The sequence below is a fragment of the Polyodon spathula genome, chromosome 12 (genome assembly GCF_017654505.1).
Source record: "Polyodon spathula isolate WHYD16114869_AA chromosome 12, ASM1765450v1, whole genome shotgun sequence".
Taxonomy (NCBI): domain Eukaryota; kingdom Metazoa; phylum Chordata; class Actinopteri; order Acipenseriformes; family Polyodontidae; genus Polyodon; species Polyodon spathula.
This window is the reverse complement of record NC_054545.1, coordinates 11,685,243-11,696,499: the sequence shown is the minus strand read 5'-3', so window position 1 is coordinate 11,696,499 and position 11,257 is coordinate 11,685,243. Positions and strand designations below refer to the sequence as shown.

The following is an 11,257-nucleotide window of genomic DNA, read 5'->3' as shown; positions in this document are numbered from 1 at the left end:
CACTTTATTTTTTTTCTTAGATAAATGCCATACAGTATATATTACAGTAAAATCAGTCACCTTTTAAAAATTATTACATTTATTGCATGTTTTTTTTTGTCTTTGAGAACATAAGTATAGAATAAGTTTTTATAGGTACAATATTCTAGAAAGTATTTTTTTTAAAGTAATACATCAAGAATACATCACCTGATTTTTTTTTTTTTTATTATTATTACTAACGGTAGTAGTATCATTGTAATCTTTATTTGTATTATTATTATTATTACAGAGTGCAAAAGGATTTCATAAGCGGGCAAATAGCAAAGCTCAAAATAAGGGGGAGGAGACGGGGTGTCAGATAAATGGGAAGTCAAAGTTCTTTTGGATGAGATGTTCTTGGAGGTTAGCCTCTCTGGATCTCATGGAGTTTCTGGGCCACGTCCTCCAGCTCCGTCTCAATCGCAGCCAGGCTTTCAATATCCTCCTGAAAAAATAGAAACAAGCATCTGCTACTGAAGTTTATGTTTCAGGTACAGTCCCATTCAGAAGAAAAATACGATGAAGTACATATAAAAAATATATCAAGTCAATTCCCTATTTTGCAGTTTATCTTAGAGTAACTTGGTGTGAGTGTGTAATATCTGAGTTTCCTTCGCTATATTGTTCTTGTTTAGCTTAATTTTCTGTTAGTCAACTCATTGTGGTGAAATTTAAACCGCCCATGTGTCCTCAATAGAACACTAAAAATAATGTCAAATTGCAATGTACACAGAGTATTGTCATTAATCTGCAACACCTCTTATCTCTACCTGTCTAGGACCACCCCAAACACCATGGGCTGTACACGACTGTTAGTGATTGTAGATTGTGATGATGCTGATCAGTTCTACTGCTATTAACCAAGCAGGGTGTCTGAAAAGGCAACCGCTATTGGCTAATAAAACTCTTTTTATGAGTCTCCCTGTGGCTGTAAACAGAATTCAAGTAGAGCCATTATAGGCTCTGGTGAGAGTACTTTTAATTAAGACTTTGCTCTTGGGCATAACGAGACATTTTGGTAGAAACCAGAAAGGTCATACCCATAAAAAAAGGAATTAACACAAAAAGCCACTAACTGAGGTTTAATTTCAGGCTGGTAGTGTAGAGGGTATTGTAGAAACCATTTGTCAATGAGGATAAGAGGTTTAGTTTGGTTTCCCTTAGCAGTGTTTGGTGTTTGAAGTATTATAACCTTTTTTTCCTTTACTATTTTAAAAGACGGAGAGTATTTCTTAATTAATGTACATTCCCCACTTTTTTGAGAGGGAAGTCACATGTTTAACAATGTACTATTTTCCAAGCAATGGTAGGTGCAATTTTCTTTACCATTTTCCAAACTTTGCACTGGAACAAAGCCTTTAAATACATGTTTGTTTGTTTTTTTTTATTGTAACATTTTTAGTTCCCTTTTAATAAACACCATTTTAGTATACTACAGATTACTTTGATTAATATACACACTTCTTATAATTGAAATGGAAAAGTCCCCATAGATTCTGCTGGTGATTTCAACCAACTGGGACTCTGCAATCAGCAATGATGTTTAATAAACAGGATAGTTTCAGCAGTTTTATCATCAAGCCAGTACTGATAAAAAATACCCACCTCAGGTTTCCTGTTAGCGCTGCCTTCTTCTTCCCTTTTCTCCTCCACGTCGGGATGGTGCATCATCTGGAGCTCTGTAGGCTCAAAGGATCTGGCGCCATCTTCTTCCACACTGGCCTCCTTTGAATAGTGCTTCTCAGCTGTCAGATGTCTCCGCAGGTCTCCATCGAGGAGTGGGCTATTGGGAAGGGGGGCCTGCAATCTTTCAGTGGAGTTCTCTTCCTTCTCTTCCTCCCTAAAGCGTTTCTTTGAGGACAGTTGCTCAGCCAACTCATCCATTTTGTTCAGCCATTTGGACTCTCCTTCAACCTCGGCCTTGCTGCTCTTCTCCTCTCGTTCGGCCACGTTGCCATGGAGACTCTCTTCCCCTGCTTTGAGACTTTCCATTTTGTCCTCTGAGGATTTCTTATCTTCTTCTGAATCTTCTTTCTTGGAGATCTTCTCGTCTTTGTCTTCCTCAGAAATGTTCTTGGAATAGTCACTCTCAGAACCTTTAGACAGAATCAAACAAAGCTTATTTGTGTTCCTTTTTTCTTACCTGCACCCGAGATACAAAGATCCACAAAGCTATCGTTGTGAGATCAACCAAGAAAACTAAAGCAATGTGTTCATTATCCAGCATTTGACTTGGACCAATATATAATACAGGTGTAATGCATTTAGTGGCCAGCAGGTGGTTATATAGAATAAGAGTTTGATGACTGATGACAATCAGGAATTACATGTTTAAAAATACATCAAAGCTAATGCATTTTACCAGTGTTACCTGTGGTTCATCATTCAAAATCAATACATGCAGTGAATAACAATGCTGTGATTATTCAATAAAGATAATTGAGGGAATCTCTTACTGTCTTTATGTAATCTTTGCTCCTCTTTGGTCTCATTCTCTGTCTCTTCTTCCTCTTGGGAAGAGCGTTCTCTTTCTTTGTCGGGTTTGGATGGTTCTTCCCTGGTGTCCTCAGGCTCTTCTTGTGTGCTGTCCTTCTCCTCAGAAACTGAGACCTCCTTGCTCACAGAGTCTGTGATGTGGTTGTCAGGAGTATCTTCTCTCTTCTGATCCTTCTCGCTCTGCTCAAGCTCATTGTCCTGCAGAGACTCGGCACTGTCTTGAGTGAGGTCTTTGACTAGCTGTGTGTCTTTCTTCTCTTCTTCCTGCGACTCGTCTCTCTTCTCCTCCTTGTCCACAGATGACTTTGGCAGCCCCAGCACAGCCAGCATGGATTGATCTGCTGGGGAAATCAATAGAGGAAATGTAAGCTTTGGAAACAAAAAGGGCTATTCTGGTTAATGTGCTCTCTGGGTTGTAAATTCTGATACAGAGAAGAGTGAATACAATTTCAAGGACAATATATTACGAAATAACGTCTGCTGATGCTGACCATGTGTTTTTTTGCATTTTTTTTGTGAAAATGTACTTAAATTATTGTACTTAAATTATTTTCTCAACCATAGACTGTATTCAAATACTAAAGTATTATAAAAGTCATACAATAAAAATTAACAGTGCAAAAAAAAAATGACAGCATACAGTCTAGTTTTAAAATAGGATTGTTCACATGCAGTAAAAGTCACTCCAGCTCTAAGTCACAGTGTCGGTGCTAGAGCTGGACAGGGACACAATAATCCCTCACAATTTGATCAGAACAAAAAACAGTTCTATAATAGTACCTGCTGAATCTGTAAAAGCTAAACCTCTAAATGGTGGCTTTTGACATATCCCTTATATCAAAAGGGATCTGTCAAAAGGAGGCTGTGTGTTCCAGTGGTTAAAGAACGGGGCCTGTAACCAGGCCGTCCCCCGTTCAAATCCCAGCTCAGCCACTGACTCATTGTGTGACCCTGAGCAAGTCACTTAACCTCCTTGTTCTCTGCCTTTCAGGTGAGATGTTGTTGGAAGTGACTCTGCAGCTGATGCATAGTTCACACACCCTTGTCTCGTATCTTGTAAAGTGCTTTGTGATGGAAGTCCACTATGAAAGGCGCTATATAAAATAAAGATTATTATTATAAAAGTTTACTATGGTAAATTTGCACTGTAGTTATGTGGTTTTCTCATGCTTTTTCCATGATTATACTTCAAATTTACCACAGTTTGCCATGGTTTGTCATGTTTTTAAATATGCTCTTGGCTTTACAATGTTTTCACTTTTCTTTATTACACTTTGCTATGCTCCTACTATGTTAAATTTTCACAAGGGATACCTCATTACATTAAGAAGCAGAACTTAGACAACTGTTCTTATTCTGACACATTGGATATTACAACGCCACCCATTAGAAAGACAAAACTTCTTGTCCTACCTTGAGGCACTCTGCGAAACTAAAAAAGAAAGCACTAATATGGATGCTTGGAACCAAAATCCTGGTGCATTATCTTATAAACTACTGTTGTATATTGCTTTGTCATTATAGTAGCACAAATTATTGATGTAGTCTGTTGCAACATCACGAATAATATACCCATGCATGATGCACAATTCAACCCATGGTCTTGTTTTTGTACCAGCAGTTATTCATCTCAACAAAGATGCAGAATATGCACGACAATAATGGTTTCCATGGGGATGTTTGGTTTTGTTTATTTTGCATCATCTGTTTTTTGGGAGAATATTACATTAATTTTCCTTTAAGAAATCTACATCTGAATCACTCCTGTCGGGGTCGGTGAAGGAGGATATAAATAATTATTTGTAATGGAAAAAATGGATAATGTTATGGAAATGGATGGCAGATTTCACGGTAATCTTTGTATTTTAGCAGCTATTAGTCAGGGTTCACTAAAGATTCAATTCAGAAATTTCTTAGTTTCTCTTTAATCTGGGCTGCAGATTTAATCTAGCCAACAGAATAATTATTCAAAAACAACAGTGCCTGAACTCTAACCACAACCTAGCGTTACTTTACAGCAGTCCAATTCAAGATTAGCAGTATTTAAAGAAGATTTTACTAGGAACTTCCCAATGTGTCTTTGTGATTCTCCCTCAGGGGTTATTAAACACTAAAATGAGACTCGTGAAAGTGTGCCTTAGTCCTAAAGGTCCTCAGCAACAGGCTCTGGTTTTGTATCCCCTGTTGCTATGCTACAGCACAGGGGTAGGTGTCTTTGACTCTTCAAGTCCCGGTTAATTAAATAATGAAGACCTGGTTGGAACAAAGTAGTGGACTGGACTGGAAGACCCACCCCTGAGATAAAACAATGATCATACAATATTTACTATGGTACTATTAAAACAATTCATTTTAATAAATACACTACTTTTACTTGCTTAAATTGTCTGTTTTATCGTTCAAGTTTGGCTTTAAAAAATAATACTGTGTGATTATCATCACCTCAGGAACATGCCTAGATGGCGACTGATGCTGTGTTGAGTAGATGTGGAGATGTTGCTCTGTGCTGGTCCTTACCACATGCTCTCAACACATTGTCCTTACTGTATATACCTCACCATGTATGTTTTCCTTCTAAAGAAATACAAAGCTTTAATAAATAGGGCTGTACTGTTAATTTAATCTAAATTGTTAACTTAAAAGTAATAAAAAAAATTCCAATGCAAAAAGCATGTAGTATTTGAAAGATTACATTGCTGTATAAAAGGATTTATTAAAGCATATGTGCAAATTTATACTGGTGAATATAGCCTACCATGTGTAGATTGTTCTCTGATGTGATTGTGGTGTGTTGAATGTACTCAAGCAAACAAATCATCTTAACAGACATAATCATAATAAATTAAACCAGACACCAGAGAGACTGGCTACCCAAACATGAGCTAGTAAAACCAGGACCCCTAATACCAAACCAATACAAAGCATGTCACTATGAAGTGATGAACATGGTATGAATATTCAAGCAAAAACACACCCTGTATTCTGCCATTACAAAGATGTTTCTGGAGTACCGTAATTATTCCATTGATGAGGATAACTGAAGGTGTTGTCTCTGGCTATGCTCATGAAATAACCAACAGCTCTCTATAAATGTTCTTAGCGTATTCTGTTTATGTAACAAGTTTAACTTCTTCTTGTGTGATATATGTTGTGTCCTGGGATGTATATTATAGTATATATAATATATATATATATAATATATAATATATAATATATATATATATATATATATATATACTATGGTTGTTTATGATAAGCATTTTTCCTGCTGAAATCCATTTAGAAATGACAAGGCTGTTGAGGAGGTGTTCAGTGTTCTGAAGAGTGTAATATGATACTCCTGGTCATCCTGACACCTACCTGCTTCAGCATCCTTGTCATTGTGAAGGACGCCAGAAATGTGATCGGCCAAGTTGCTGCTTTTCTTCTGTTTCTGGGCTCTTTCGCTAGTACCTGTAAATATATCGAGTCCATAGCAAATGAGAGAAAGATGCTTTCTGCACAACAAACATGCATTTGGGTACAACAAAATACGCATCTAAAGAGTGACTCTTTGATACAACTCTGTAGACATGCCACTCATTACAGCATGGTTTTGGCTCTTGGTCCTATGTTGTTGTGTGTCCTTAATCTGAAATGTGTTTTAACTAAAAAGTGCCACAATATAGATATTTAATCGTAAGAAAAGTCTGCTTTACCTTCAGCAGCAAGCTCCTGCAGTTCTTTAAGAAGATTTTGGTGGCGAATTATTGAAATTATTCTGTCGTCTGAAACAAACAGATTATTATTATTTTTTTAATATTCGTCAAAAAATGTCTTCAGATCTTTCTAATGATTGGGGCTGCTCTGTGAAGCACATCTTGGATTTCAGTTGGTTCAGCTGTTTTCCTTTTTTTTTCCCAGAGCTAATTGCCCAGATTGTATTGTGGAACCTGTCCCGGTCTAATGCAGACTGACAATTAATCAGGGAATAGGAATGGAGTTTCTATAAATTTGGGAAAAGTAAGCATTTTTTTTCTGCTGACCCAGCGATAGGTGAACATACATTTTATATAAATGTGTAAGAGAATATTAGAGGCAGTTTGCTCTTAATGTATTCAAGAAATGTCTTCCATGATAGCTCGCCCAACTGAAGGAATTGAAACCAGCTTTTCACCTCTGAAGGCCTTAAGTCTTAACTTGTTGTAGAGTAGCCACCATCGCAAAGAAATACCAAAGAAACGACAGTATCTGTGAAATAGACAAGATTTTCTTCTAGGCTAATTCTAATGTCAGGCTCCTGTTCCAGGGAACAATTGTCAGTTTCCACGTGTTTATTAGATTCCCAGGCCTGTGACCAGTGACATTGGTATCTCCCACCTTCCATTAGGTTCTTTTACTTGTGAAATTAGGAGATTCATTTTTTACATAGGAGCATTTTAATTAATAATTATATATATATTATATATATATATATTGAACAAATGTTATTATAATTGGACCACCATCACAAAGCTCTTTACAAGATACAAGACTAGGGTGTGTGAACTATGAATCAGCTGCAGAGTCACTTACAACAACATCTCACCCGAAAGACAGAGCACAAGGAGTTTAAGTGAACTGCTCTGAATCGCACAATGAGTCCGTGGCTGAGCTGGGATTTGAACCGTGGACTTCCTGGTTATAAGCTCGTTTCTTTAACCACTGGACCACAAAGCCTGTTAAATGTGTGTTTTGGTATGCACATTTTTTTTGTATTTCAGATTTCCTATAAAAGTAAAATCACACCATAAAAGGGATACATGAGTCACTCTAAACAATCCCATGACTCAAAAGTAAATGAAAGATTCAGTGAAAACCAAGATGTATCGGATTACTTATGGTACAATAGGTTGCATGTTGCCAGTAGAATCAGGTTCCTCAGTTAAATAAACACACATCTTAAAATATGTTTACCTCCCCTGAGAGCATCCAAACACTCCTGACTGACTGGTAAAGGACTGGGCTTGGACAGTGTGTCTGCAATAACCTCCACAATGCACTTCATCACCTGCATGATAAGAACACAATAGTATATGAGAGACTTTGAATTCTACAGTGTAGCTGTTTCCTCTTGCCAAACAGAGACTGAGAAGTAGAAGCTGAAATGTTTTATCTGACTTTTATTAGTATCTTGACTTTTCAGAACCTGATATTTCCATGTCGAATCCAGCTCAGGTCAAACAGTAAGTGAGTTTGGTGGTCTCAGCCTATCCCCAGTGGACACTGTAACATTGTGACTCAAAAGGGACAATTTCTCGTTGTTTTCAAGACTGAAAGAACACAGTATCCTTAGTTACAATTGCTGTGTCTCCTCTTAATTACTTATGTGATATTACAATCTTTACATGATTCCAACAACCAGGAAATTAACGTCCAGAAAAACATGCCCCTACCCTCAATTGCAGCTATTGATGCAAGAATGTTGTTTTAAGTTAAAATACTACTTTCAAGAAGTGTCGTCTTTTGTAACTAAGAAATTGATTCGAATGGTTTAATGAAAAATACTTGGCTATACTAAATTGAATTGTGTGTCAACCTGCAATTCAATTTGCATCGAGTTTGTAACAGCTAGTGTATCACATGCTTTCTCTATTAGATTAATTGGAGCTCAAGAAACAGTGAATGAAGCCATGTTATAACAGAATGGTAGGTCAGGGGTATATAAAAGCTTTAATGAAAGCTATAAAACTGATTTGCTGAGTATGTTTCAATTTTCTTAAGCTATTCTTCAGGCAAAAGGTTAACAGGCTTTCTTATGCTAATTTGTGTGCATTGACAAAGTGGAATGTATAAATGTTTATCATGGCACAGGCTCAGGATTGTCTTACCACAACTCCTAACATTTAGTTCCTTACTCCTTAAAATAATACTCTCTTAATCAAGAGATCTATCTAGAAACCTCTATGACAAGTGAGTGTGGAGGCTTATCTTATAGTGCACATGGTATAGATATATGCAATGTCCCCAGAAGTACTAAATGAGACGTGTAACCACCTAGAAAATAATTAAATAAAATGTGTAACCTCTTAAAAAATAAGCAATGCTTAAATCACACAGTCTTGTAAACCATCTGAAAAAAGCCAATGAGATACTGTACAGCTGTTATTAATCCAGAAACTGAGCCACCAGCACTCATAATAAATGTGATTACTGGGATATTAATCACAGTCACCTACTGATAGATGTTATTTTCTCAAAGGTGGAATTGAATTTAACATCTGCTTCTTTTCGCCTGTAACAGATGACCTTAATCGACAACCAGAGCAATCACAATTAAATGAAGACCACGGTTTTAAAAGGAAGTTTAGCTGCACTTGAGAGAAAGTTAGTTTACTATATCTTGTATCATGTACTGTTTCACCTTTTCAGCATGTCCAAACAGCCCTGAACACTTGTTAAAATTACGTTTTGGAGTGATTCATGTTCTTTAGTTTCAGTTTGAGCTGAGTAAAATAATAAACATTGTCAAATAGTCACAATACTGCAGTGAGCAAAACAAACAGAAATAAAAGTCATTGACATGGTCATTTTAGAAGAATAAATAACTAGATTAACATGTGCAGCTTATATCTTAATAATAAATCCTATTTAAAAGTTTTTTTTTTATATATATTTCATTCCATTCTACATTCAACCCTGTACAGCGACCACTGGTTAAACTCTGCGTGCTTATTTCCCTTCGCACATCACTGGAATGTAAAGAACACTGCTGTATTCTAGCTATAAAGACGATTTTGCCGGTCTCTTTGGGTGGTTTTACTTTGAAAAGTAATACGCGAATTACTTCGTATTTGTGTGTGTGTTTAAGTGCGATTAACATGGCAATTGCACTGAACCTCGTTAAACTGAATAATGATTAGTAAACCATATCGGTGACAATTATGTCCCTAAATTTTTTTTAATTTGATCAATCCACAACACTCAATTAATGTTTTCACGTTGTTAATTTTTAATCGAAAATACACGGACTATAACCTTTATATTTTTAAGATGTGGATGCAATAGCAATATATATATATACACACACACATAAAATACAAAGCTTACCTTTGCTTTCTCTTTATCCTCATGATCGGAGGATATGGGTAGAGAAAATGCTGTAAGTGAAAAAAACAAATGCATGCATCAAATTATGTTCATCAACCTATCGCGTATTCCCTGGACATTTCTAAGTACATTGTATATTCACTTCAGAGACTTTGCTTTGTCAAGGACCCGAAATCAGCACTTCAAGTAGAAACCCTTTTAAAATAAATATGCTCTGCAGGATGACCTTGAATGCTGATTTAGTGAGAATTTTATTGCGAGTAATTTGATCGGTGTAAACATTTGATTTGCATTAAAAAATATATTTAGAACACTGTGTATTATCTTAATAAGGATCAGTGTATCCTAACGTTACCTGTGCATTATGTATACATATTAAATACAGTAATTGATTTGATCTCCCATCAATATTTTCGCATTAGGATGAGCGTTGCTGTCCTTGGTGCTGAAGGACGGTTGGCACGACCTCCTCTATGCACGGCAATTTAAATTGTAAATCGTTTTTTTTTTTTTTTTTTTTTTCTGTTTAAATCACATACATTATTTAATCTCACATGCTCACAACAAGTAAAACAAATATATTTCCCTTACCGTGGTAGACAAAGAAGGTCAAGATCAAACAGCCTCTTGTTAACATTTTGCAACGGAATATGTTTTACAAAAGCTGGTGTGATTCTGGTTCTGAGTCGCTTGTAATGTTCAAATATCTTCAGTAAATCTGTTGAGATAATATTATGTTTTGTTGTTGCTGCTGTTTATGCTAGGAGGTCGCGGTTTCTTTTAACCAGATATGCAGCAGTACGTTTCCCTGTGCCTCTCGTGAAGGTCTGGCTGAGCTTAATGCAGCAACACCTGCTTTATATGGCAGCTATAGAGGAGGATGTGACATCAGGCATTGGCTGGAGCAAACAATGCAATAAATGAAACAGTATTAGTCTCAATAACTATTTTGTGGTTAAAGGTGGCTAGTGGTGGACATACAGGAACCTGATAGCGATGCGTAGGTTATCCCTAGTCTTTTGTGTGACGTTGCAGGCAATTCCATGTTTTTCCCTTTATAACCGTACCATAATGATTTTTTTTTTTCCAATGACAATTGTCACCCGCTTTTCATTATATAGCTGTTGTTTTCCACTACACATTGCTATTATAAAAGTCCATCACCTAGTACAATAGTTTTCACTTAGGCATAGCATTAATGTTTGGATGTCATGCCAGGCATGTGTCCAAACAGATGGTGCTGTTTCTTTAATTGTTACATTTTGGGTCATTGTCTTGAACAGTGTATGTGACTTTTTAATTTGCAAGCGGGAATTCAAAAGGTGTAACTTCAGAATACATGCTTTTGGATTACCAGTTATCATAACAAGAGGGGGCCTGTTTTAAGGATAGCTGTCTTTTGGACAATAACTAGATTACATACATTGTTTCCATTTGATTTTGTATTGTATTGAATTGAAAGTGCTGTGACAAAATCAAAATCATGTATCTCATCATTCTGTCCAGTGTGTTTTTATTTTATAAGAATGCAGATTTAGGCAAAATGAATGTAGTAACAGTACATGATTACAATGAATTATTAATAAATCATTAACTACTACTACTACTACTCTGTAGTTCTGGCTGCATTTTTCACCTACCCTCCTTATTTTTGGGCACCCTGCGAGAGACC

The 11,257-nt window shown here is 36.4% G+C and overlaps 1 protein-coding gene across 3 annotated transcripts; it reads right to left on the bottom strand.

Moving 5' to 3' along the window:
- Window positions 1-200: 200 nt before the first annotated feature.
- On the bottom strand, window positions 201-10,464 carry chga (chromogranin A). 3 transcript variants are annotated; one of them, XM_041264959.1, is made up of 8 exons: window positions 10,177-10,464; window positions 9,586-9,635; window positions 7,453-7,546; window positions 6,216-6,284; window positions 5,878-5,970; window positions 2,478-2,855; window positions 1,627-2,117; window positions 201-466 (listed from the first exon to the last, which is right to left on the bottom strand). In XM_041264959.1, the coding sequence occupies exons 1-8, from the start codon at window positions 10,220-10,222 to the stop codon at window positions 386-388; spliced, it is 1,302 nt and encodes a 433-aa protein (XP_041120893.1). In that variant the 5' UTR covers window positions 10,223-10,464; the 3' UTR covers window positions 201-385. The 3 variants fall into 3 exon arrangements, with proteins under 3 accessions (XP_041120893.1, XP_041120892.1, XP_041120895.1); XM_041264958.1 differs by having other exon boundaries at window positions 202-466; window positions 2,478-2,858; window positions 10,177-10,460; XM_041264961.1 differs by lacking the exons at window positions 5,878-5,970; window positions 6,216-6,284 and having other exon boundaries at window positions 202-466; window positions 2,478-2,858; window positions 10,177-10,461.
- Window positions 10,465-11,257: the final 793 nt, after the last annotated feature.